This window comes from Cricetulus griseus, chromosome 4, assembly GCF_003668045.3.
Source record: "Cricetulus griseus strain 17A/GY chromosome 4, alternate assembly CriGri-PICRH-1.0, whole genome shotgun sequence".
NCBI lineage: Eukaryota > Metazoa > Chordata > Mammalia > Rodentia > Cricetidae > Cricetulus > Cricetulus griseus.
Genome location: NC_048597.1, coordinates 102,300,594 through 102,327,982, shown reverse-complemented (window position 1 = coordinate 102,327,982; position 27,389 = coordinate 102,300,594). Strand labels below are relative to the sequence as shown.

Genomic DNA, 27,389 nt, shown 5'->3' with positions numbered 1-27,389 from the left:
ACAGTCTTTGAATATTCAAAGTACTTTTGTAGAAGTGACTAGGCAGTTCTCATAAATCATCAGATTTCTCCTCAGGTTAGAAAGATATTAATGATTTCAAATATCAGACTAGTAAACTGTTAACTACAGTTAATGTTTTGCTCTGGCAAGAAAAATAGGAAGCTGCTGGGCAGTGGTGGCGCATGCCTTTATTCCCAGCACTTGGTAGGCAGAGGCAGGCGGATCTGAGTTTGAGACCAGCCTGGTCTATAAGAGCTAGTTCCAGGACAGCCTCCAAAGCCATAGAGAAACCCTGTCTGGACCCCCACCCCCAAAAAAAAAGAAAAAAGAAAAATAGGAAGCTGCATTAATGTTTTACACTTACAGCTTATGGGGACTTGGTCAATTTGTAGTATTCACCAAAGTTGTTTCTTTTAAAAAAGATCAATTCAGATATGGTACATGCCTGTAATCTTAGTATTTAGTAGCTAAATAGGTTAGGAGTCCAAGGCCATCCTTGGCTATACTCAGCCTAAGGTATGTAAGACCTGTCATAGCAAAATGCAGCTCCCTTTGCATATAGACATCAGAAATTTCCTTAAATTGATAATCATTTACTGTTTTGTTTTATTTGGGTCCCCATTCTCTTAGATTACTAACTTTACCCTAAATATACTGCATCATCTGTTTGCCTAACTGGAATGCCTGCCCACTCTTCCCTTCCCCAATCAAACACCTGACACAGACACAAGGGATATACATACATACATACATACATACATACATACATACATACATACATACATACATACATACATACATGGGAATATGGTGCCTGTTACCTTGAGTAGTGCTGTTGAGAAAGTTAAGGGACTGTGATAAGGGAGTTGTCTTATAGGGAAAGGAGTGACCTCATAAGGAAGCCTTTGAGTAAAGAGCTGAAGGAGAAGTGAGTATCATTAGGGCTGTGTTGGCATCAGCTATATCCAGACCATAGCGGTACAGATGATGAAACTCATCATTCGTTTCTTTTTTTGCCCCATTTCCAATTTTATACTACTTACTGATTCTAAAATACTTCTTTGTTGTTCTCTTGAAACAGGGTCTCTATAGTCCTGGCTGTCCTGGAGACCAGGACTGTAGATCATGGTGGCCTAGAACTCAGTACACTCCTCTTGCCACCAGGCTGGGCCCTATGCTTTTTCAGTGTCTTAAATATAGGAATTAATTTGTTCGTAGCATTTTGAGACATTGATAAAATATGGGATCTGTTTTTGCTTTGCTTGTTTCAATGATATTCAGGAAGCATTTAGTGCATTTTATGGTGATTTAAATTTTGTTTTATTTTTTTTAAATGTAATTTAAAAGGTTATGTGAAGAGGACACACTAATGTGTCCCCGTTCTCCCCACTTCCCCTTTTCCTACTATGGAGATAAAATCAGGCATTGAGCATACTAGGGAAGTCTTCTGCTATTGACTTCATTTTCAGTCATATTGTGTATTTTTTGTTGTTGGGGGTGGGGGATGGACAGTCTCACTGTTTAGCCTTGGCTCCGTAGACTTGAGATCTACCTTCTTCTGCCATCTGAGTGCTGAGATTAAAGTGTTGGTTTTTAAGGCATTGAGTTACCATATGAATAAGACTGGCCTTGAACTCTGATCCTCTTGCCCCAGCCTCTTGTGTCCTGGGATTACAGGTGTGTATAGCCATGCCTAGTTTTGGTATAGTTTATTACAGAAGAAAATGAATTCTAGTTAATAATAAGTTCATTTGTTTGTTTTTTCCAACTGAAGGAATTTTTATTTGCTACCCAAGCAACTTAGCATATTACTTACTGATAATCTTTTGGGTTTTTTTGTTTGTTTGTTTTATTTTTGAGTCAGGGTTTCTCTGTGGCTTTGGAGGCTGTCCTGGAACTAGCTCTTGTAGACCAGGCTGGCCTCAAACTCACAGAGATCCGCCTGCCTCTGCCTCTGCCTCCCGAGTGCTGGGATTTAAAAGCATGCGCCACCAACGCCTAGCCCTCAAGATTATTTTAGATGTATTTCACCTTTTATATAAATATATTTTGTGTAATTTAGGAAAAACTGTAACTAGTATTAAACTGACCATACCATAAGACTGCATCTCATCTGTCCAGTTTTCTTCATAGGCCTTCTCCTCACCAGTCAGTCATCTGTCAGCACTATTTTCCCATTTGTATAACCTAATAGGATTTCTTACCAATAGAACAAACGATGAAGGACTGAAAAACACATTCTGAGCATAGATTGGAATTTATCAATTAAATGTGATTGATTTTCAAATTGAGATACAGGATTTGAGTCTTGGGGGTATTAAGATAGATTTATCTTAATTTAAAAACTTTTCAGGTTATTTGTGTGTGTGTGTGATTATATGCCATCTATGTGGGTATCTCTAGAGACAAGAAGAGGGTGTCTGATCCCCTGAAGCTGTAGTTACAGGCAATTGTAAGCTGTCTGATAGGGCTGCTGGGAACTGAACTCCAGTCCTGGAAGAGCAGCAGTCAGCTCTTAGCCACTGAGCTGTCTCCTTAGCCTCAGACATTTATTTTAAGTATTCAAGAAACTGCTGTGGAATTCCCCCTCACCCCTTGTACTGGGGGATGGAGCCCAGGGCCTAGCATATGCTAAACTAGGGCTGTAGCCTCTGAACTACCTTCCCAGCCCTGAATGGTGGGTGGTCCTTAAACTTGGATTCCATTTTTCACCTTAATAGATGTGGCCACTAGTTTTTCATCCAACAGTAATTAGTATATCTGTAGGACTTTCAAGTATGGGTAGCCTGTGTTTTCAATTCAACAGGTCACAAAGGAAGGAAAATTTAGTACACTGGTCAGAAGAATTCTTACATTTGATAAATATTAGTCATGAGAACAATATGCATCTTTTGACTAGTAGAGGTTTGCTTTACTTTAGTAGCTCTGACACTGCTAACCCTTTTCCTGTGCTCCAGCTGTTAAGGGATGTTGCCATAAGTTGTCCCCAGGCTTGACTGCCAAGAAGGAAATTCATACCCACTTCAACAAGGTGTGAAGCTTATCTTAGAGTCGTTAATGCCTCACTGACCTTTTGGAAAGGTCTCTGGTCACTTAAGAAGTTGAGCAATTTTTCTTCTTTAAGACCTAATTAAATTTCTTATTTCTGATATGTTCTCCTTGGCAAATGTTTGAAAGGCTGTATCAGCAGCTGTGATCCTGCATCTATCAAAATTTAACTTCCAGAGAAGTTTTTATTCTGGCCGAGATCCTGGTCTTAATACTGGGAGTGCTTGTTGAAAACTTGCTGTAGTGTTTATCACATTCATTCTGATTTTCTCCTGCCCTGCTTGTCATGGTAATTGGCATGTGTCAGATCCTGGGTACTTTCTGTTTGGTTTTTCTTTGCTCTTATTCTTTGCTAATTCAATGTTATTCCTCTTTTACAATTTCATATTGCCTTAACTACCTTCTGGTCATTTGCCATTTGTGTAAAAAAAAAAAAAATCTCATTGAGTACAAATACTATGTGGGTTCTTTTTTTTTCCCCCAAGATTTATTTATTATGCCTTTTGTCTGCCTGCAGTCCAGAAGAGGGCACCAGATTTCATGATAGATGGTTGTGAGCCACCATGTGGGTGCTGGGAATTGAACTCGGGACCTCTGGAAGAGCAGCCAGTGCTCCTAACCACTAAGCCATCTCTCCAGCCCTGGGTTCATTATTTTAAACTTTATTAATTTTACTTATAACGTTTTTTTTGTGCGTATGTGTATATATACATACGTATATAGATATACATAAATGCATTCATACATACATATGTGTATGTATGTGCATAAGTTTATTTTGAGACAGACAGGGTCTCTACTGTATAGTTCTGGCTGTTGTGGAACTCACTATGTAGACCTGGTTAACTCATGCAGATCCACCTGCCTCTTTTTTCCAAGGAGAGCTAGGGAGAAATGTTTTGTGTACATGTTGACAGAGGTAAGACAACAGCTATGGATTCCAGGTATTGAATTCAGTTGTCAGGCTTGTAGGATAAGTGTCTTTACCTGATAAGTGATCTTGCTAGCTCCTAGATAATCTTTTTAAAGAAAAGGTCTTCGTTGTGAAATGTGTTCGTTTTAAACAAGATTGTCTCGTGCCGCCCCCCCCCCCCAAGAAAATCCCACCTCCCAGATCCAGTCATTCAGGTTAGCAGGTTTCTGATAAAATTGCCACTAAAATTTGTCAGGATCTGACGCTAGATAATGGGAGGGAACTTGTGTGCATATGTGACATGGACCTTGTATGGAGGTCAGAGGACAACTTTCAGGAGTCAATTATCAGGTCCTTCCACTGTGAGTTCCAGAATTGAACTCAGATCAGGCTTGCACAGCAAGTGCTTTTACCCACTTGTCCATCTCACTTGCCCTCCTGGTTAACTTTTAACTTCTTTGATCATTGGTTCTCAACCTGTAGGTCGCAACCCCTTTTGGGGGTTGAAAGAACTTTCACAGAGATTTCCCAGGACCATTGAAAAACACAGATATTTACATTACAGCTCATAACAGCAGCAAAATTACAATTATGAAGTAGAAATGAAAATAATTTTATTAGTGGATTGGTATTTATCCCTAGTATACAAATGGACTTTGGGAGCCCTCACCACATAGAGGGATACTCTCAGCCTGGACACACAGGGGAGGGTCTGGGCCCTGCTCCAAATGATATGACAGACTTTGAAGCCCCCATGGAAGGCCTTGCCTTCCCCAGGATTGGAAAGGGGTTGGGCTAGGGCGGGAGATGGGGAGGAGGGAAGGGAAAGGGAGCTGGGATTGACGTGTAAAACAAGGTTGTTTCTAATAAAATAAAATTTAAAAATAAAAGAAAGAAAATAATTTTATGGTTGGTCACCACAACGTGAGAACTGTATTAAAGGGTCACAGCATTACAAAGGTGAGAACCACTGCCTTCGTTGCTGGTTTTTTTGTTGTTGTTGTTGTTGTTAGCTGTTATCTTTTTATCACTTTCATAGTATCTTGGCTATTAACTTGTAGTTGGTTGGGGTGAGGGTAGTGGCCTTGCCATGTTGCCTCAAAGTCTTTTTATTATGTTGTTTGTATCTTAGCTATTAACTCATTGTTGGTTGGAGTAAGGGCAAGGATTTTGCCATGTTGCCTCAAACTGGCAGTCATTCTGTATTATTGCCCTCCTCCTAGCACAGATTATTAGGTCAGGTTTTTGGCTGTTTTTTTTTTTTTTTTTGTAATTACATTTTGATGTAATGTGTGTGTGTATGATGTGTGCATATGTATGTGTGTATCCATGCACGTGCCTTTTGAGAGTTTTTTTCTTTCCTTTTACTGTATTATTGAATTCAGATTATCAGGCTTGGCAGTAGGTACTTTTACCTGTATATGCCATCTCCCTAGCCCCATTTATTTCATTTATTTGGAGGGTAATTTTTTGTGTTTTTTTGTTGTTGTTGTTTTGAAGTGCAATAATAGGTGCTATGTGGTGAATTGCCTTTAAAATACCTTGTAATTCTGAGGTGACCGTCACTACCACTGGTCTACATTGAATTTGAATAAATGATCAATTTTTATTTATTTTATTATTTATTTATTTATTTTTGCTCTGAATGTGTTTTGTTTCTTTTTCTTTTTTTTTTTCAACTGTAAATTCAGGCCATGTTTGTCTCTGACTTGATGTGAATTTTAAGAAATTATTATTTGAACCTGGCAGTGATGGCGTAAGCCTTTAATCCCAGCACTTGGGTGGGAGGCAGAGGCAGGTGGATCTCTATGAGTTTGAGGCCACCCTGATCTACAATAGTTTTTCCCTAGGTATTGTATTTTGTATCTACAATACTTTTTCCCTAGGTAATAGTTCTAGGACAGCCTCCAAAACCATAGAGAAACCCTGTCTCGAACCCCCCCCCCAAAAAAAAAAGAAAGAAAGAAAGAAGAAAGGAATATTATTTGGTGTGTGTGGGTGATTTGTCTGCATGTATATTGGATTCCAAATGTGTTCAGGGCCCTGGAGGCCAGAAAAAGGCTACTGGAGTTACAGATGATTGTAAGCCATTGTGTGGGTGCTGGGGATGGAACCTGGTCCTCTGGACTACCAACCAGTGTCTTAAACCAGAGTAATCTCTCTAGACCCTGATGTGAACATTAACTAAATCAGTATGACTATTCATGTTTACCTGTTTACCTTTACTATAATAAAATCAGGACTTTTGAGTATTTTTAAAAATATATACATATGAATTGAATGAAATTCCTTCTTTCCATAAAAACAAAAACCCACTTTATTTATGCTGTGGAGTGATATTAAAAAATAAAGTATCTCGGCTGGAGAGATGGCTCAGAGGTTAAGAGCACTGACTGCTCTTCCAGAGGTCCTGAGTTCAATTCCCAGCAACCACATGGTGGCTCACAACCATCCCTCATGAGATCTGGTGCCCTTTACTGGTGTGCAGATATACATGGAAGCAGAATGCTGTATACATAATAAATAAATAAAATCTTTAAGAAAAAAAAAAGATGTCTCAAGCTTGGTGGCGGCAGCAGTATTAAGCACCTTAATCCTAGCACTGGGCACTGGGGTCAGGGTAGGGGAGTCAGTGTGCAGAAGCAGACAGATTTCTGTGAGATCAAGGCCAGTAGAGCTGTTATACAGAGAAACAAAACAACAACAAACAAACAAAAAGTTTGTAATCTTGACTCAGTTAAGAAGAACATAAGCCAGTTGTTTCTGTAACTGTATTTCATTTGTTTCTAGAGGTGTAAGAAAAGGTTTTTTTTTTTTTTTTCCTGTAATTCCTATAATGTGAGCCCCTTTTATTTTAAAATATAGCTAAGTCTATGGAAGTCTAACATGTGCCGTTTTCTTGTAGGTTTTGGCTTGGTTTGAAGAAGGTGAAGAAACGATTACAGCCTTTGTAGAACCTTTTGTAATTCTACTTATATTAGTAGCCAATGCAATTGTGGGTGTATGGCAGGTAAGTATAAAATTCCTGCAGTTAATATTTTAGTAGTTTGTGTGATTTTAAACAAGAGAGAGAGAGAGACATGGCAATATGGAACTAAAGTTGTAATTTCTAACCTAAAATGTTTAAGAAGGCAGGCTGGCTGGTTTACCGTACTTGATTTTTCTTTATACAGGAAAGAAATGCTGAAAATGCAATAGAGGCCCTTAAGGAGTATGAGCCTGAAATGGGGAAAGTGTATCGACAGGACAGGAAAAGTGTGCAGCGAATTAAAGCTAAAGACATAGTTCCTGGGGATATTGTCGAAATTGCTGGTGAGTTAATCTTTTTCCCTAGGTTTTATTTCTAGGGCGGTCCTTTTTTCTCTAGGTTCAGAATTATATTTAGTTAGCTTTTTGTGTTTAAAGTTTTTTTATTTTTTTATTTTTTTTTTAATTTTATGCACATGGGTGATTTGCCTACATGTGTTTGTGCACTTGGATATGTGGCTGGTCCCTACAGAAGAGGGCATGGGATTTCTGGAGCCGCAGTAACAGATAACTGTAAGCCAACATGTGAGTGCTGGGAATTGAACTCAGGCTGTCTTGAAGAGCAGCCACTGAGCCATCTCGCCAGCCCTGTTTTTTTTTTTTTTTTTTTTTTTTTTTTTTTTTTTTTTTTTTTTTTATCAGTTATACCATTTCAGTGCTTGTTTGAAGTGTTTCAGCACCTCCCTTCATATTCTCAATATGAAGTTTTGAGGTTTTTTTTTTTTTTTGATGGAGTTCCACTATGTTGCTGAGTCTGGTCTCTAACCCCTACCCGCTTCCTGCTTCAGCATCCTAAAACGTTTTTGTGTTTTGGACAAGGTGTTGGAGGTGTTGTAGTTACTAGTTGGAGTTGTCAGTTGTAGAGCACTATTGCTGGTTATGGATCAATTAGCTGTATTGATCAATTGGTTATAGCTGCTAAGTAGCTACCTGCTGTTTTTAAAGTGGGTTCTCAACTCAGGTCCTCATGCTATTATGGTGCATCCTTCACTGACTAAGCTCTCTCTCCAGTTCCTCTTTCTTTTTTTTTTTTTTTTTTTCTTGGTTGATTCTGAATTGTTTTTTTTGTTGGCTTGGGACTTTTAGCATGGGGTCTTGCTATGTAGCCCTGGCTGGCCTGCAGTGTGATAGGTTTGAGACAAGGTTGGCCTCAAACTCACAGAGATTCTCCTGCCACTATGCCTTTTGGATTGTAATACCATGCCTGGCAACTATTTAATTTTTTTGAAACAAGGTTGGCTTTATATAACCCAGGTTGGCGTTTAACTCGCTATGTAGTCTAGACTCTGCTCAACTCCTGATCCTCCTACCTTTACCTTTTAGGTCCTAGAATTAGTGGTGTGTGTCACCATCCTGGTTTTGGCACAATGTTAACTCATGTTTGTAACTATCAAACGGAGTTGTTTATTTCATTTTTGGTTGTTCCATTGGTAGAGTGAATGGAGAAGAGTTACTGCACAGGATTTCTCAGAGGTTGTGTTTATTACATCTTTTTGAGTCTAGATTTGTTTGCTTTTATGTAGTGACTTATAATTAATCCTTCTACATTGGTTTAGGGAAAATGGGCTTTATTGTTACTGTCTTATTAATTAAAATAATCTTTCGTTTGGGGGGGTTTTTGTTTGTTTTGTTTTATTTTGATTTTTCCTGAGACAATTTCTCTGTAACAGTTCCGGCTGTCCTGGAACTAACCAGGCTGGCCTCAAACTCACAGAGATCCACCTGCCTTTATCCCTTGAGAGCTGGTATTAAAGGCGTGCGCCACCACACCCAGCTTAATTAAAACAATTTTTAAAACCCCATCTTGAACCTGTGCTCTACAGCTCTTATGTCAGAAAGAAATTTGGCTTTTCTTAGACTTCTATTGATGAATTTTGTTACTGTTCTAGAATATAGGGATAGTTTGGATAAGTACCAGTAAGTTAATTGTTTGGGACTGCAAGCTTATGTGTATAACTACTTTGAGAACACTGTTGGGACCATGGATGGTTGAGTGGGTAAAAGCTCTTACCATTCAATACTAGTGGTGACCTTACTTTGATCCCTTTATCCCAAATTGGAAGGAAAAAACCAGCTCCTGAAAGTTGTCCTCTGACCTGCACATATTTGGCAAGGCATACTCGGGTTCATGTGATCACGTGTGTTTTTTGTGCATGCATAACATTTTCGTTATTGTGTTTTTGTTGTTGGTTGGTTGGTTGGTTTGGTTTGTTTTCTATGTAGCCCAGGCTGTCCTGGTACTATGTAGATCAGGCTGGCCTCAAACTCACAGAGATCTGCCTGTCTTTGTCTTCCAATTGCTGGAATTAAAGGCAAATGCCACCACCACCCAGCTTTTGTTTTTTTGAGACAGGGTTTTACTGTAGCTCAAACTGATCTTGACCTCAGAGATTCACCTGCTGTTGCCTCCAAGGTGCTGGGATTAAAGGCATGTGGCTGCCACTGACTGGTTAAATATTTTTTAATTTTTAAAAAATAGCACGGTTAAATACTCAAAAAACTTGGGTTGAATATTCAAAAGAGAAAAAAGTTGGCTAAATTTATTAAATTTTACTTGAATAAATATAATCAGTAGTCAGTACCTACATTTAAGTCTATGTCCATTTGACCTGTTTCTGAATTCTTCATAGGCAGTGCTAACAACTCCTAGTTGGCCACTTCTGCGTATGCGTTATGGAAAGCTTAGGCAGTGCTCTGACCTTGTGCTAATGCTTGCTTCTTGGACTCTGATCATTCTGAGAGGTACAAAACACAGTAATGACTAGGTTTTTTTACATAGATATTTTGTTAAAGGTTTCTATACTTCTTTCTTTCTAGGCATGTGCTAAGTACTTTAATGCTGACCAAAACATGAAATCAAAAATGTGGGTAGATGCAGCTAATAAGTAGCCTTATTATAAAGTTTGCTCTGCAGAACAGACTGTGAAAGTGTGTGAATGTGTTGAGAAATAGGTACTTTCAATGAGTGGCTATTTCGACAACTTTACAAATATTTGGTTAATAGCCACCAGTACCTCTAAATATGTCTGTTTACTTTCTCTAGTTGTAGAAAATGAACCACTGTATTTTCTGGACAATATATACGTGATAAACATATACAGGATATGTGTATAAGTCACATTTCAATTTGTTGATGGCTCAGATCACCACTTTTTAGCATCTTATTGATATAGTTCATATGCCATACAACCACTTCCAGATTGTAGTTTTAGACTGTTCACAGGCTTATCTGACCATGATTAAATTCCAGAGTTTCATCTGCTCAGAGAAACCCATCTCTATTAGCAATTGTTCCTTTGTCTTCTAACTGTTCCCTAGCAACAACTTATTTGGATTTTGAGTTTAACTTATTCTAGACATTGCATACTGTATGGGATGTTTTGATACACACACACTCACACACAACTTTTTTTTAAAAAAAGAAAAAAAGAAAATTTGAGTTATTAGCTAATAGCCATTGTAAGGAGTGATTATATAAACATTACAGATGCTTACGTGAACCTTTGAACTATCTGGAACACTGGAGTCACGTAAAGTTCCTTGGCAAAAAGAAAGAGATAACAACTCATCTATTCATCCTCTAAATCCACGGCAACTTTACATTATTTTTTATGCCAGGAAAATATTTCTGGATGGATGGAAACAGAAAGTAGTAAAGTTGTGCATGCTCTTACAGCAATGCACCATCAATGGTTTTAATTTTCTGTGTTATCTGTTAATCTTACAAATGTGAATTAAACTATAATAGGAAAAAGGTTTTAGAATTTGGCAGTGATTTTGGTGTTTGTCCTGGGGGCTTATTTATTCAAGGGCACTGTTTTTATTACTGTTTTAAATAGATGTTGTGTATCTTGGTAACAGGGTTGATGATAGCACAGGGCATAAATATGCTCCTGGCCTGTAGCATTCTCTGGAATGAGCCCTATTTTAAGGTTAAGCAAGTGATAAAAACAATACAATTCTAACATAAAATTGCTTTAAACCTTCTGTAAGAAATAGCTTTTATATTTCCTAAACTGGAAACTTAATTGTCCAGCAGTAGAGACAGCATTTTCCAGACTTATTCAATAAGAAAGTATAATTTTTAAACCTAATGACTATTTAAAGGAACAAAAGTTTATAGTAATGAGATCTAGTAATATAAAGTTAGCTTGATTAGTCTTGTGTGAGGTGGCTCATGCCTTTTGTCCCAGCACTTGGAAGGTGGAGGCAGGAGGATCTCTGAGTTTAAGGCAAGCCTAGCCTACATAGTAAGTTCCGGGATATCCAGAACTACATAGTTGAGACCCTGTCTCAATCCCCCACCCCAAACACACACACACACACACACACACACACACACACCACAAACACAAATATATATAGATATAGGTGTGACTTTTCGAGGCAGTTGAGTACAAGGTAAGAGTGTAGAATATATGACCCATGCATTTAAGAACACCAGCATTATCTTTGTCTGACATTGGACATCGACAGTTCACCTCTACAGAACTTAGCGGTTAAAGTGAACTTCATTTCTGTGAGATGGTTTCCCATAACCCAGGCTGGTCATGGTCTTGCTATCTGTCCAAGGCAGATTTTGAACTTATCCTCCTGCTTCCACTGGCCAGGTACCAAAATACAGGTATGCTACTACCATTCTCATCTCTGAATAGGTTCTAAGGAACTTTCTGAATCTAAAATACCTTTGGATTGGATAGTTGTGACCATGAGGCTTGGTTTTTTATTTTAGAAAACTGTCAAAGTTGAGTGGCCTGGCTTTGTAGTTAACAAACATCTAATGCTGTATCTGAATAGCTCACCAGCCATGAGAGCAGAGACCAAGCAGCATATGGGATTTTTTAGCTTTGGTTTTTGTTTTGAATAAGTCCTTACCAGGCTGTGGTTGAACTCAAGATCTTCAGCCTACATCCTTCCACATGCTAGAATTACATCTATGCATGACTATGCCAGGTTGGCAGGCATTTTTCTTTTGGTATAAAACCAGGCAGTATTTTGGGTACCACCAACCACCTGGCCTTTCATTGCTTTTTAAAGCAATCATTTAGAAAGTGTAAGAATAGCCAGACAGTAATGGTGCACACCTTTAATCCCAGCACTCGGGAGGTAGAGGCAGGCAGTTCTCTGTGAGTTCAAGACCAGCCTGGTCTGCAGAACAAGATCGGACAGGCTCCAAAGCTACACAGAGAAACCCTGTCTCAAAAAAAAAAAGTAAAAATAGCATGGAATCTAGTGGTGGGTGTTCAATTTTTGTTGTTTGTTTTTCCAGACAGGATCTTTCTCCATAGCCTTGGCTATCCTGGAACTCTGTGTAGGCCAGGATGGCCTGTGGACCCCCAAAAATCCTCCTGCCTCTTACCTCTCAAGAGCTGGATTAAAGGCATGCACACTATGTCTTGCCTGTTTGATTTGCATTACAGGTGTTTTGTCTGCATGTAGGTGCCTGCAGAAGCCAGAAGAGGCCATTAATTAGATCTCTTGAGACTGCAATAACAGATGGTTGTGAACTGCCACATGGGTACTACTAGGATAGCCAGTACCCTGGGTCCTCGGGAAGAATAGTCAGGGTTCTTAACCTCTAAGCCATCTCTCCACCCCTGTTTTGTTTTTTTAAGTACCAAAACAAAAACTGGTTAGTTGGTTTTGTTTAGAGCAAAACCTAACTTCATGGGCAATTTGATTATTTAAGTCTGAAATGGAACTGAGTAGTTTTTTTTTTTAGAAATTCCTAGAAGTCTGTCCGAGGGTGCTATTTAGTTTTTAAAATTGTAATGTAGGAAGCTGGAGAGATGGCAGTTTAGCTTACAACTCTAGTTCCATGGGTTCCTCTGGCCTTCTCAGATATCTGCATGTACATAGTCCATGTAAATTCAGACAGGCATATATGTGGGTTCACACATAGGAACACAAATAAGACTAGGTGTTTATGTATTCATAAAAAGTCAAACTAGTTCAGGGAGATGGCTCAATGCAGAAAGTACTTGCTGTGCAAGGGTAAGGACAGGAGTTAAGACCACCGGTACCTACCCAGAACATGGGAATGCATGGCTACTCACCTCTAATCCCATCACTCCAGGAGATAAGACAAAGTAATCCTCATGGCAAGTTGGCTTCAGCACAGAATCCTCTCTCAGTAAATAAAATGTAGGATAGGTGATTGAGGAAGATACCTGATGTAAATCTCAGGCCTCTATATATACAAACACACACCCTGTCCCCTAAATTTTTTAAAAGTCAGATGTATGTTAAAGAAAAAGAAGCAAGAGATATGACCCAATAAAGTGTTATGTGTTTGTTCTCTGTCAGCTTTTCCTCTTCTGTGAAGTTGTTTCACCATGAGGGATGTGAGAGAACAGGGCTAGCCAGAGATAAAGGTCTGGGCATCCACATCCAGGTAACACTAGAAATAATAATTTTGGTTGTTCCTTAAAAGCAAGTCCAATTTTCCATGTTAACTTGTATGTTGAGAAAAGCAAGAACTAGAGATCAACTCAGCAATTAGGAGTGGGCCTTAGTCTTGCAAAAGATCCAAGTTCATTCCCAGCATGTAGGTTGGACACCTCACAACTGCCTGTAAGTAACTTCAGCTCCAGAGAGATCCCACACCTCTAGCCTCCTTAGTCAGCCTGCACTTAACACACACATACATATAGTTAAAAAGAAAAATCTAATAAAAAAGAACTCCCAGTTAAGAGCATTGGCTACTCTTGCAGAGGACCTAGGTTTACTTCCCAGCAGCCACATGATGGGTCATAAAAGTTTGTAGCATCCTCTTGTCCTCTGCAGACAACAAGTACACATGAGGTTCACATACATATATACAGTTAGGCAAAAACACCCATACACACTAAATAAATACAAATCCCTTTTAAAAGAGCAAAATACTTCTTAAAAATTAGTGTAGATACATTAAGCAGTGTTGTGGGATCAAGACATGTTAGCACTATGAGGAAAGCTCGTAAGACTGAGAGAGAGGTAAGGACTCTGGGAGGACTCCCTACCTCCAGACCACGACAGACCAGTTGATCTTGAAGCTTGACCTGATTACATGGGGCTGGCATTTCCTGACTTCCTGTAATCACTCCTCCCCGCTGCATGACTCAGTGGTAGTCACAGTGTCGGTCTTAACCATTCTTGCCACTGAGATTAAGATTTTGAAAAAAAGAAAAAAGAAAGAAACAAACCACTGGATGGGGTCACTTTTCTTAAGATACTGTGACTTTTGACAAATTCAGTGTTTGTGCTTGTGCTGGTACATTTAGAAAATTGGAATTTTTGGAAAATGGCAGGGATGTAAGTAGAGTAAAATGGTAATCCCTGCTCCCATCATTTTGCCCCCCCCCAGAAGTTAAAGGTATTTATAGATGTGTTTTACTCTGTAACATTGTAGTAGAAAAACTGCAACACCATCATCATAAATGGGCATAAAAATGGAGACTGGTTCAGTCTCTATATGACTGTGAAGCACTGTGACCTTGAAAAGCACCTCATTTATAAACAGGGAATGAAGATAATAGTTTATTCCTTGTAAAGAGTTACGAAGGATGACCTACATAGCCCTTGCAATAGTACCTGGTGTAAAAACAGCCTTCTTGGCAGGAAAGATGGCTCTGCAGATACAGGACCTTGCTGCCAACTCTGCCAACCTGAGTTCAGGACCACATGGTAGAAGGAGAGAACCAATTCCCTACAAGTTGTCCTCTGACCACCACCTTCCCTCTTCCATGGAATATGTGTGCAACCCCTCCCCTAGAAGAATGTAATTTAGAAAGAAAAAAAAAAGTGGGGGAGAAGGAATGAGGGTGAGGGGAGAGGGAGAGGGGAATTACATGTGAAACAAGCCTGTTCCCTAACTTGAATTAATAATAATAAATAATAATAATAATAATAATAATAATAATAATAATAATAATAGGAAAAGAAAAAGAGAAAGAGAGAGAGAGAATTCTCCAGTGGTTGTGAGCAGGCAGATCCCTGTGAGTTGAGATTGGCCTGGTCTACATAGCAAGTTTCAGGCTGACCAAGAAAACAAAAACAGCCCCAGTGTTCTCCAAATTCCAAATGTTGATCGTTACTATGCAGCCAGTTGAATGGTAACAGATCCGTATAAGCCAATACAAAGATCTGGGTTTTGTTTTAGTGAATTTAAGTGTGTTGTACATAAAATTCTAGAAAGCGAATTCTGTTAACTCGGTGCATTGTTGAATGGTGGAGAGGGATAGGGGTTTCACCTTTAAAAGCATGTTTTACTTTATTTTTTAAAAAAGTCTCTGGCTGGAGAGGTGGCTTGGTGATTAAGAGTGCTTATTGCTTTCTCAGAGGATCAAGTCTAGTGGCTCACAACTGCCTTAATTCAAGTTCCAGGGGATCTGATGCCTCCTTCTGACTCTGGGAGCAGCAGGCATATACATGATTCACAATATGTACATGTAGGCAAAACATTTACAATCACAAAAGTAAATCTTTAATGTCTATTGCTAGAAGCCCTAATGCTGTGCCTGCTAATCTTTTATGATTCGTGTACCTTTTCGTGGATTACTTTGGCTGCCTCTTAGAATTGAAAAAATGTGCCTACATGGGATTGGCTGTATTGTTTTTAATCAGGTATATTGTAAAATACTGCCCCCCAAAAAGTGTATTTTTGTTTCTAATGTTAGCTATAGTAAACAAGTATGATGATCCAGTCTCGTTCAACTTAGCCAAGACTTAGATCTCATTACATCTTGATTTTTAGTTATTTTCATTGCTCATAGATTTGATAATTAGCTAGTGTCCTATGCTCCCCCACTTCCTTTTGCAGTAATGGTGATTAAACCTAGGCCTTTCTGAATGTTGGGCTAGAACTCCACCTGTTGAGCTGCATTTCCAGCCTTCTCTCTTTATTTTAGGACAGTGTCTCTATCAGTTGTCCAGGCTTACCTTGAGCTTGTAGTCCTTCTGCCTCAGCCTCCTGAAAGTGTTGTCGTCCTGCATCGCCAGGCTGGCTTCTAGTGTGAGTGTTTTATTCATCAACAAATACTTCGTTTAGCTTCTGCTAGGTGTCAGGTATGGTTAGGCAACAAAACTTAATTAGTAAAAAGCTATTGAAATACTTTTATAAAGACATCATTTCATACCGGTGTTTTTAATAGAAACTCCCCAAAAACCATAGTGGGAACAAATTTATAGTTCTATAGTACTTTGTAATGTGTCTTCCCTGCTCACTCTGAGATCTGGAGCAGTTTTAATTAAAACAAATAGGGCTTTCAAGTAAAAAATTATTTTCATACTGCATAATCACAAAATTTAAGAAATATAAATTTTATTATGACTTGTTTTCAAGAGCCATTTAAACTCAAAAACAAGAGTAACACAAGACAATTTCTGATCTTGTTTTTCTTTATCTTTGAAAAAATTGTTAATTTTCTTTAAATGTCTATAAACTTGATTAACAAAGGTTTAGTGCTGGAGATTTAGCTCTTTTGGTGAAGTTTCCTGCTGCCAAGTCTGGCAATCTAGTTGGGTCCCCTGGGGCATGATAGGAGAGAACTGATTTCTGCAAGATGTCATCTGACCTCCATTCAAGGACTGTGGTGTGGCACACAAGTAATAGAAATGTAACTAAAGTAAAAGTACTCTTTTGAGACAGGGTTTCTCTGTGTAACCTTGGCTGTTGTAGAACTCTGTAGACTAGACTGGCTTTGAACTCACAGAGATCCACCTGCCTCTGCCTCCTGAATACTGTGATTATAGGTGTGCAACACCATGCCTAGGGAAAATAAAAATACTTTTCATTCACCCATGTATACTCATATATATAAAACTTTTCCTTGGTATGTTAGTATTTATATTTAACTTAGGTAGAAAAAGATGTTTTAAGTATCATTACTTAAGTACTCCTTGTAATGTAAAGAAAACTTGCATTTGGTTGTAAAATACTGCAAAGTAATTTTTTTTAACTCACTTTTAAAATGTATTCTTGGTAGCCTAACCTTTAAATTGCATTTTTGTTCGGAGTGAAAATCAGTACTGTGATGGAAAGGAAAGAGCTAAGAACTACATATGAGCAGTGTCAGGTGTTAAGCAAATGGAAGGTGGTTTATAACAGATACTTTCATTCTTCCTGCCTCAACCCAAAGAAGGGGAAAAAAAGGTGGAGGAAAAAATTGCAGAGCACTCCCTTGGCAAGAATAAGAACTTTCCACTACCACTTGCCCTCTGGCACTGACAGGCGCATCAGAGAAACATGGTTGGATGTGAGCAGCAACGCTGTCTTGCCTGCTTCCCAGGCACAGCCCTGTCTGACACAGACGCGTGTGGTGTGAAGGAAATTGTCATTATTCCTTTAAAAATTAGTAGATGAGTCTTATTATTATTTTCATGGATTTTTTAACTCCTATCGAAGAAGTGAAGCATTCAGTCATGGCAAGTTAAAGGAAGTCTTTCATTAATTGAGCTTCCTGAAGCAAAACTCTCTTTACTTCCTGGCCTTAGTTCCTGTCTATAAAACAAGGTCATGGGTTAACTAAGATGATGCAAAGGTTCTCCTGCTTAAGAGAATGCTAAAACATGCTGGATTATAAAAACTAACTTGGGTATGCTTCCTTCATGTCTTTCCACAAAGAAGTGATCCTGTAATGGGAACAGAATTATCATACAACTTTAAGATAGCCACTTCCTAAGTCCTAAGCAGTTGGACTTTCACTCTGGAGCTATTATTTCTGGAATGCAAGACATGTAATAGAGGCTATCTCTCTGTCATAAACAAGCCCTTTGCATAATCTGTAAACCTGTGGTTATGAGCGAGTATTTTCCTAATATTTTTGTGGTTTGTTTGGTTGGTTTTGGCTTTTTGAGAGGGTTTCTCTGTAGCTCTGGAGCCTGTCCTAGAACTCTGTCAGTAGACAAGCTGGCCTCGCACTCACGGAGATCCACCTGCCTCTGCATCCTGAGTGCTGGTATTAAAAGTGTGTTTCACCACTGCCTGGCTCTAATATTAGTTTTTTAAAATGTATTCATTTACAGTGTGTGTGTGTGTGTGTGTGTGTGTGTGTGTGTGTGTGTGTGTGTGTGTGCGTGTGCGCGCGCGCGTGCGCGCGTGCTTGCTTCCTTCCTTGCTTGCTTGCTTGCTTGCTTGCTTGCTTGCTTGCTTGCTTGCTTGCTTGCACACTAAGGTTAGGAACAAGTTAGAGGAATTCATTCTCTCCCACAATTTGAGTCCTGAGGACTGGATTTTGTCAGGCTTGGTGGCAAGTAAGTTTAGCTGCTGAGTCATCTTAGTAGCCTGCCTTATATTAAATTTTTATGCTTTATCTTAGCAAAAAAAGTCTGAGAAGTGATATAAGAAATAAGTCACTATAGGAAAATGAAAGAATAGACTCAGCCTCAAAACAACAAGAGTAGATTTTATTGGTCTGAGAGGTTGATGCCCCCAAACCCTACTAGTACCTGGAGTGCAGAATCAGGTTTTGTTGGTTTCCCACAAGATGAGGGTTTCCTCTGTGTCTCCCTAGCTGTCCTGGAACTCACCCTGTAGACCAGGTTAACCTCAAACTCAGAGATCCTCCTCTCCTGCCTCTGCCTTGCAGATGCTGAGATTAAAGGCATGCATCACCATTCCTGGCATTGGGTATTCCCTCTTTGTTCATGAGGTTGATGTGTGTTTTTAAACTGTTGACAGAAGTCATCACTTGATCCACCGTACAAGATGAAGTAAAAACAATACTCATTGCCAGGTGTTGGTGGCATACTCCTTTAGTCCCAGCACTCAGGAGGCAGAGGCAGAGGCAGGCGGATCTCTGTGAGTTTAAGACCAGCCTGGTCTACACGAGGTAGTTCCAGGATAGCCTCCAAAGCCACAGAGAAACCCTGCTTTGAAACCCCCCCCCAAAGAAAAATTACTCATTTTCAAGTGTAGTAGTGCACATCTTTGATTCCAGCATTTGAAGGCAAAGACAGGCAGATCTTTGTGAGTTCAGAGATAGACTGGCCTAGATAGGGAGGCCTAGGACTTATTAGAGGCTAGGGCTCATAGCGACCTTGTCTCAAAACAGTGCTCCTCTTAAAGTTACTCCGGATTTCAAAACTTCCAAGCAATACTCCCTCTGCCAGCAGGAAGTAGCCAGGCAGAAAACATCACCCCCATGTCCTTTATATATAGAGGGTCTAGGAATAAAGGAAGCCCCTCACCAAAAAACCAGGTCCATAAAACAGGTCCAAGGCTTCAAAACTTCTGCTGCAAATAGAATTCCAGAAAGCAGACAGCCATCATATACTCTGGAGTCTGAGGTCCAAAACCAGCCAATCTGACTTATTACCCACACAGCAGCTTATAAAACAAAAGTTTCTTGGTTTGTTGAGGCCAGCCCCCTCTCCCCCCTGTAGTTTGTTGAGGCCAGCCACCCCCCCCCCCAGTGGCGCATGCCTTTAATCCAAGGACCTGTGAGGCAGAGGCAGGTGGATCTCTAGGTTTGAGGCCAGCCTGGTCTACATAGTCAGACTACATAGACCCATCTCTAGGAGAGTGTGTGACTACCAACCAGAAAGCTCTTAAGAGGAGTCAGTTCATGTTAGCATCTAGTTGATAATTTAAAAGAGACATAAACCTATTGGATCCTTGAACAGCAGTGTCCCAAATTAATCTTTTTTACTGTCAAGGCCAGTTTAAGATCTGGTGGTCCTCAGGATTATTTGGGCATGAGGAATTTCTGGCTCCTTTAGTCTTTCTTTTTACCAGGTAGTCATCTCTGGGGATAAATCTTAAAGCCTTGGTTAAAAATTGTTTTCAATTGTTGCACTAGGAAGTATGTAGAAAATCTCACTGTACAAAGATCATGAACAGGAAGATGACAGTTGTTTAACTTAGATAAAGCCTTGTGTTCTAAGAAATAGACGCAAGCTGGTCAGTGGTGGCGCATGCCTTTAATCCCAGCACTTGGAGGCAGACGGATCTGTGTGAGTTCAAGGCCAGCCTGGTCTACAGAGCAAGTTCCAGGACAGGTGCGCAGAGAAGCCCTGTTTCAAAAAACCAAAAAAGAAAGAAAAGAAATAGACACTAGTTTGTTTTAACCTTATCTCTTGGACATGTAAGGGTGAGAAGCACCTGCTGTCAGGAGAACTTTTTTTTTTTTTTTAAGCTATATAATGACTTAGGATTTCATTGTTTGGCAGTAACATAAACCAAAGTAACCTCATCTCATGAGGAATGTATGTAGTAGGTCCCCAGTGCATCCCAAATAGTAACCGAAGGAGTGCTACCTAAAGAGAAAGTACCCTTGGCCTGAGAGATGTTTTGAAAATTCTCTGCAGGTTGAAGGGGCTAAGGAAGATACACAGTGAAGGGGAAAGTTGCTGGATGGTGGTGATACAATCCTTTAACCCAGTACTCTCGAGACAGGATTGCCTTAGGATTGATTGAGTGTGTGTGTGTGTGTGTGTGTGTGTGTGTGTGTGTGTGTGTGTGTGTGTGTGTGTGTGTGTGTGTAAGATTTGGGTATGAGGCATGTGCTATAAACACTCAATGTTACTTTTGGTTTTTTTGTTGTTGTTTTTAACATAAAACATAAAATGACATGAAACAGAACTGTCTTCTCTTTCTGAGCAGGATTGAAAAGGCTCCCTGGAGAAATGAGTCCCAGATTTCAGTTGGACCTTTTGTGTGAAAGAAAAAGATCAGTGAGCCAATAGTTCAGCCCTGAGACAGAGAGGACAAGCTTTGAGGGTGGTAGAAGAGAAAGAGAGCAGTGATAGGTAGATTGTTTAAGTGGGGCAGAGGGAAAAATTTGTTTTGAGAAAGTTGGGTTGGGAGAAAAGTCTGATAGGGAGGAAACCCATGTGTTCATGTAGAATGTGTCATTGGAAGCATTCAGTCTTTGAACATTGTTTGGTCAACAGTTAAGTGGATAGCAATGCATGTTAAACAGCAAAGTGTCAACCTTCATATAGTTAACTGTACCTTTAGAGGAAGAGTGGTTAACTTCATAATGCTAACGTTTCTCTTTTTTTTTTTTTTGAAACATTTTTCATTTAGCATGTATGTATGGATGCTAGTTCTACCATACTCTAATATTGACTGTGTTATTCAGACATTTTAACTTGTGCATTTCCTGCTGGGTGTGGAGGCTTGGGTCTATAATCCCAACATTCCAGAGGAAAACAAGGGAGTCTGAACCATGTGCTGAGACATTACTTCCTAAAAGCAAGAATTTGTAAATAGCTCAGCAATGATTAATAAAGGGCACTTGCTTATCATATGCATGGCCTTGGATTCAGTCTTTAGCACCAAGGGTGAGGGTAGAGAGATGGCTTGTCAGTTAAGAACACAACCTGCTCTAGCAGAGTTGGGTTCCTAGTACTTATGTTGGGCAGATTATAACCAGCCAGCTGCAACCCTAGCTCCAAGGGATCTGATGATGTCTCTTCTTTGACGTCGATGAGCATAGACACACATGCCCCACTTCTTTCTCTTTCCCCATCCCCACCTTTTTGTGGGGACTGTTGAGGCATGGTCCTACTATGTAGCCTTGGCTGTCTTGGAGTTCATTGTGAGGAACAATGAATTCCAAACTCACAGATCTACCTGCTTCTACCTCCTAAGTACTAAGTTTTAAAAAGTGTGTGCCAGGCTGGGTGTTGGTGGCACACGCCTTTAATCCCAGTACTCGGGAGGTAGAGGCAGGCAGATCTCTGTGAGTTCGAGGCCAGCCTGGTCTCCAGAGCAAGTGCCACTATAGTCTCCAAAGCTACACAGAGAAACCCTGTCTCGAAAAACCAAAAAAAAAAAGGTATGTGTCATTATATTTGGCCCTTTTGTTTTATTGTGATGGTTGTGCATGTGTAATGTGTGTGCTCAATGTGCCACAGAGTATGAAGGTTGGTTCTCTCTGCCGTGAGATCAGGGATTAAACTCAGGTTGTTCTGTAAGAGCTTTATCCCGTGAGCTGTCTAGCCAGCATTAGACCAAAGGGAAAAAATTTTCTTTGCTAATTATCTGTATTAGCAAAGGTGTTTTATCTGGGATCCCTTGGGATTGGGATTAATGGTAGTTGTGAACTACCATATGGATGCTGGGAATTGAATACAGGCTCTCTGCAAGAGGAGCCAGTGCTCTTAACCTCTCTTCAGCTCCCCTAGATGTAAATTTGATACACTTATGTGTACTCTATCAGTTACAATGCAGAAGCGTGACATCAGTTGTATATTGCAAACACCTCAGTGCCACGTTGGACAAAAGTCTTGTCTGAAGCTCCCATAGGGTGGTTGAATTAACAATCTCAGACATCAAAGGAACATTTGAAATTTTCCACTTAGAGTTATAATACTTCCTTTGACCTTGTACTCATTTCACAATGTTGAAATGCACAGGGAATCCAATTAATTTATGACATGCAAAAATAAGACAGTGCAGTATACTACCACAACACTAGGCACTTGGGCTGAGCAAGAGGATTGTCACAAGTTCAATGCTAGCAAAAATCTCTCTTAAAAAGTCAGGATCGTACATTCCAGGGCAGGCCACATGCCCAGAAGTTGGCTAACACAAAATAGCTCTGCTATTTTTTTAATCTTACTAGTTTTTTGTTTGCTGGGGGGGGGGACATTTATTTATTTATTTGTTTGTTTGTTTGTTTTGAGAGAGCATAAAATTGGGTGGGTAGGGAGCTGGAGAGGATCTGGGAGGAGAAAGCATCATCAAGATGTGTGTTTTAAAAAAGTATTTAATCCAAAACAAAACTAGGGCCACCAAGCAGTAGGTAAAGGTGCCTGCTGCCAGTCCTGATGACCTGAATTCATTTCTCAGACCCATGATAGGAGACAACAGACTTTCCCCGAAAGATAACCATTCGTACCAATGTGTCCACACATACACAAAATAAGTAAAAATGTAATAAAAAATTGAAAACCTAAAATAAAAGAGTATAATTTAAAAATTTTATAAGCTGGGTGTTGGTGGTACACGTCTTTAATCCCAGCACATTTGGGGCGGGGCAGGCAGATCTCTGTGAGTTCGAGGCCAGCCTGGTCTACAGAGTGAGTTCCAGGACAACCTCCAAAACAATACAGAGAAACCCTGTCTTGAAAAGCCAAAAAAAAAAAAAAAAACAATTACAATTTAGTGGGTTTTTTTATTTTTTTGAGGCAGTGTTTGTGGTAATATTTTGTTTATGATCTAACAAAGCTTGCCTGAAGATCAGAGTGCAAAGCTAGCCACAGTAGTTAGCCATAGACGTCAGGCAGTAGTGGTATACACCTTTAATCCCAGCACTCAGGAGACAGAGGCAGACAGTTTTCTGTTAGTTCAAGGCCACCCTTGAGCTACACAAAAGTACTCCCAGCACTAAGGAGATGGAGACAGGAAGGGATATGGCTGGGCAGAGAGGAATATAAGGCAGAAGGAGACAGGAGCTCAGGGCAGTCTGAGCAGCAGTCAGTCTGAGGATTCAGTAGAGGTAAAAACTAGTGGCTGGCTGCTTTGCTTCTCTGTCTTTCAGCTTTCACCTCCTAATACCTGACTCCAAGTTGTTTTTCTTCCCCCGAGTTTCTCTGTAACTTTGTAGACCAGGCTAGCTGGAACTTAACAGAGATCTACCTACCTGCTGAGTGCTGGGATTAAAGGCGAGCGCCACAGCCACCACCACCTGGCTTCTGACTTTGGCTTTTTATTTATTATCAAGACCAATTAGAACTCCTGCTACAGTAGTTTTCTACTTAGCTCTGGCCTGCCTGAAATTCAGAGATCTACTTCTGCCTCCAGAGTGCTGGAATTTAAGCCAAGCACCAGCACACCTTTTCTTGTTTTGGGTTTTTTTGTTTGTTTTTCCAGACAGGGTTTCTCTATGTAGCCCTGACTGTCCTAGAACTCACTCTGTAGACCAGACTGGCCTCAAACTCACAAAGATCCACCTACCTCTGCCTCCTGAGTGCTGGGATTAGAGGTGTGCATCACCACTGACTGGCCCCTTTTGTTTTAATGTCTTAATTATTTGGATGTACTCCCTAGGCTATACCGTGAACAGTTAAGGGGAAGGTTTATTTTATTGGGTTGGAATATTGCCGTTGGTTGCATAAGCATTTCCAGCAGGAATTCTACCTTCATGTGTGTGTCCCTACAGTCAAATGCAAGGATGATCTTTGTCCCTGGAGATTTGGGGCCTACTAGCTCTTTCTGTGCCACTCTGCTTTCTTATGAGTAGGCTTGTTTTATGCACTAAACCAGTGGTTCTCAAACTGTAGGTCAAACAATCCCTTCACAGGGGTCATATATCAGATATCCTGCTTATTAATACTTACACATTAAAATTCATAACAGCAAAATTACAGTAGCAATGAAAATTTTATGGTTGGTGGTCACAACAACATGAGGAACTGCATTAAAGGGTAGAAGAATTAGGAAGAATGAGGACCACTGTACTAAAGTGGGTTTTTTGTTTTAAAGTTAGTGGTCTATGTGATGGTGGTGGGGCCTCACTTCTTTAATCCCAGCACTTGGGAGGCAGGGGCAGGTAGATCTCTTGAGTTTGAGCCCAGCCTGGTAAACAGTTCCAGGACAGCCAGAACTAAGCAGAGAAACCCTGTCTGGGGGGAGAAAAATGAAACAAAAATAAAAGAGCTATATTCTCTTTGGGTAAAACTCTGAAGAATAGAGGATGAACTAAATTGAAGAATTAACAAATACAGGATTTACTTCTTAGATAAGATGACTAGTTTGCCATTTTATTTTTTTAAACCACTTTGGTTGCCTTTCAGAACATCATAGGAAGTTTCACACTTGAGGGTGGAGGCAGTCACAGGCGCTGCTAAGCAAACTGTCTGCTGAGCACGCCTAGTTCCTGTCCTCTTTAAAGGTCTAGTTCTCACCTAGATGTGCAGTGTTTTGTACAGTATTTGAAGACCAGAGTATCCTGGGTACTGTTCTCAGGAAGTACATGGAACTTTTCTTTTGTCTGCTAATGTGTATATTATTATATCATTTTGCTGTATACATACCAAGAGCTTGAGGGCTCAGCCTAGAGCCCTATTAAAGGCACCCTTTACCCAGGAAAGAAAACTGTTGATCTTTAGGTTATGCAAGAGATTTATTCATTTATTTAATAATTTAAAAGGTACCAAAGGTTATAAGGTGAAATGTCTTCTCTCCACTGACCTGGAAACGCCGTGTTGCTCATTTGTTATACCTTATGCCACTATCCGCTCTGTGTGCATGGTTGATATCTTTTGATTTTCCTTGTAATATGCAGGTATCTTTGGAAATTTCACTGTAGTGTAAGTATAAAATTGTGACAGCTTTCATTGTTTACAAAATGTTCAGCAAAGCCATAAAAATAAACTCTGTAAAGTCTATAAAGAATTTGTGGGATCAGAGCAGTGTATGCTGCAGCTTTTAGACAACAAAAGCCCTGTCTGTGTCATTCCCTGTGTCTTGTATTTTACAATGTCTGGACACAGAGGTGACCTGTGATAATAAATAAGCTAGTCATACATAGAAGGACTGTTGGGTGACATTATATGCATCTTGTTCTTTCCTTCCATTGTGGGAACCCCAGGGATCAAACTCAGGTCTTCAGTTTTGGCTTCAAGTGCATTTGCCAACTGAACCATCTCACAGACCCACCTGTGATTTTTCACTTAATTTTTAAGGTGTGTTGTAACTGGGGGAGGGGGCAACTTTGTGGAATTGATTCTTTCATCTTTTCATAGGTTCTGAGAACTGAACTTAGGTTTCTAGGCTTGCATGACAGGCTTTAAGGACCTGTCTTCCCAGCCTTGTTTTTTTCCTACTAAAACTGGCATGTGTTTAGATCTTGTGCTACAAGAATACTGTTTCCATTTATCTTTAACTCAGGTCTATTTTCTTATTTCTTGCCACTTGAAAGTTAAAATACCATTTCTACTGTTTTGTATTTGTGTTGAGAAGTAACTGATCATCTTTTTAGAACCATTTGTTTCACACTGACTGTTCCTCCAAAGGTCCTGACTTCAATTCCCAGCAACCATATGGTGGCTCACAACCACCTTGAATGAGATCCAGTGCCCTCTGCTGGCATTCAGGCAGAAGACTGTATAGACTGTATATGTAATAAAAATAAATAAAATCTTAAAAAAAAAAAAAAGAACCATTTGTTTCATATTAATATTGTTGCTTTTCTTAGATCCCCATGGTTATGTAGTCAGTGTATTGCTAAATGTTCAAAGTAAAAGCTTGGAAGCCTGTGTGCATGCATGATTGTCTTTTAGTATCATGTGTGTTTAGGTTTTCCTAAAACATCATTACCTTCCTATATATTTCAAATCTATTCAGAATGTGTGTGCTCCAATGTGCCTGTGCTCCTCAGATTCACATATAGCTGAGGATGACCTTGAAGTCTCGAGCTTCTGTTTGTGATTACCCATGTATATGTACCATAGGTAGCCAGCCAATCGTAGAGAGCCCACCAGGGCTGTGTTCTGCTAAGTAAGCACTCTGCTAATTAAGCACTCTACTGAGCCCTTGCCCCCATCTAGCAGGCTTTAAATGTAATCTACATCATATTGTGCATTGGTGGTATTCTACCCTTAATCTGTTCACTTTGCTCAAAAATAGAAAGGTATTCTTTTGCATTATATGCAAGATAATTTGTTTTTAAAAATTGTTTGATTTGGAAACAATTTCATCTTTATGTAACTGCAAAAGTTGCTTATGCTAGCTGCCTCTTTTTTTTAAACCTGTTAGTTGGTGACAAAGTTCCTGCTGATATAAGATTAACTTCCATCAAGTCTACAACTCTAAGAGTTGACCAGTCAATTCTCACAGGTAAGTAGTACATATTGGAAAAATCATTCAAGCTTTGAAGCCTCTTATCTCCCAGGTGTATGTAGTCAGTGCCCACTGCCCTTTTATGGCATCCTACCCTAACCCTCTCTAAGATACTTAATTTGTTAGAGAAGTTTTAAAATTAGTTTTGGGTTTGAACAATGATTTAACAGTTAAGAGCACTTGCTCTTCTTACAGTGTACCTAGGTTCGATCCCCTACACCCACATGGTGGCATGCAGCAGCTGTCTATAACTCCATTTCCACGGGATCCAACACTGTCTTCTGATCTCCATACACATGGTGTGCAGACATACAATCAGATCAGACATGTATTCAAAATAATTTTTAGTTTTTCGAGACAGGGTTTCTCTGTAGCTTTGAAGCCTATTCTGGAGCTAACTCATAGACGAGGCTGGTCTCGAATTCACAGCGATATGCCTCTGCCTTTGCCTCCTGAGTGCTGGGATTAAATTCATGCACCACCTCTGCCTAGCTCAAAACAAAAAGTTTTTAATTTTGATTATGAAATATTTTTAGGGAGAAAAATGACTGTGGAGTCCTTTGCTAGCATACATTTTTGCTACAATCATTTTCTCCCTAAAAATAATCTTCAGGTTAAGGTACTATCTCC

The 27,389-nt window shown here is 39.7% G+C and overlaps 1 protein-coding gene across 2 annotated transcripts in view; it reads left to right on the top strand.

Moving 5' to 3' along the window:
- Positions 1–27,389, top strand: part of Atp2a2 (ATPase sarcoplasmic/endoplasmic reticulum Ca2+ transporting 2) — a 48,881-nt gene that overhangs the window by 4,002 nt on the left and 17,490 nt on the right. For both annotated transcript variants that reach the window (XR_003485072.2, XM_035443303.1), the window contains exons 4-6: positions 6,867–6,971; positions 7,135–7,273; positions 26,676–26,756. Coding sequence is in view for 1 of the 2 variants with exons in the window: in XM_035443303.1 (XP_035299194.1) it covers positions 6,867–6,971; positions 7,135–7,273; positions 26,676–26,756 (325 nt within the window). In the remaining variant the exon portion in view is untranslated. The remainder of the gene's footprint in view (positions 1–6,866; positions 6,972–7,134; positions 7,274–26,675; positions 26,757–27,389) is intronic.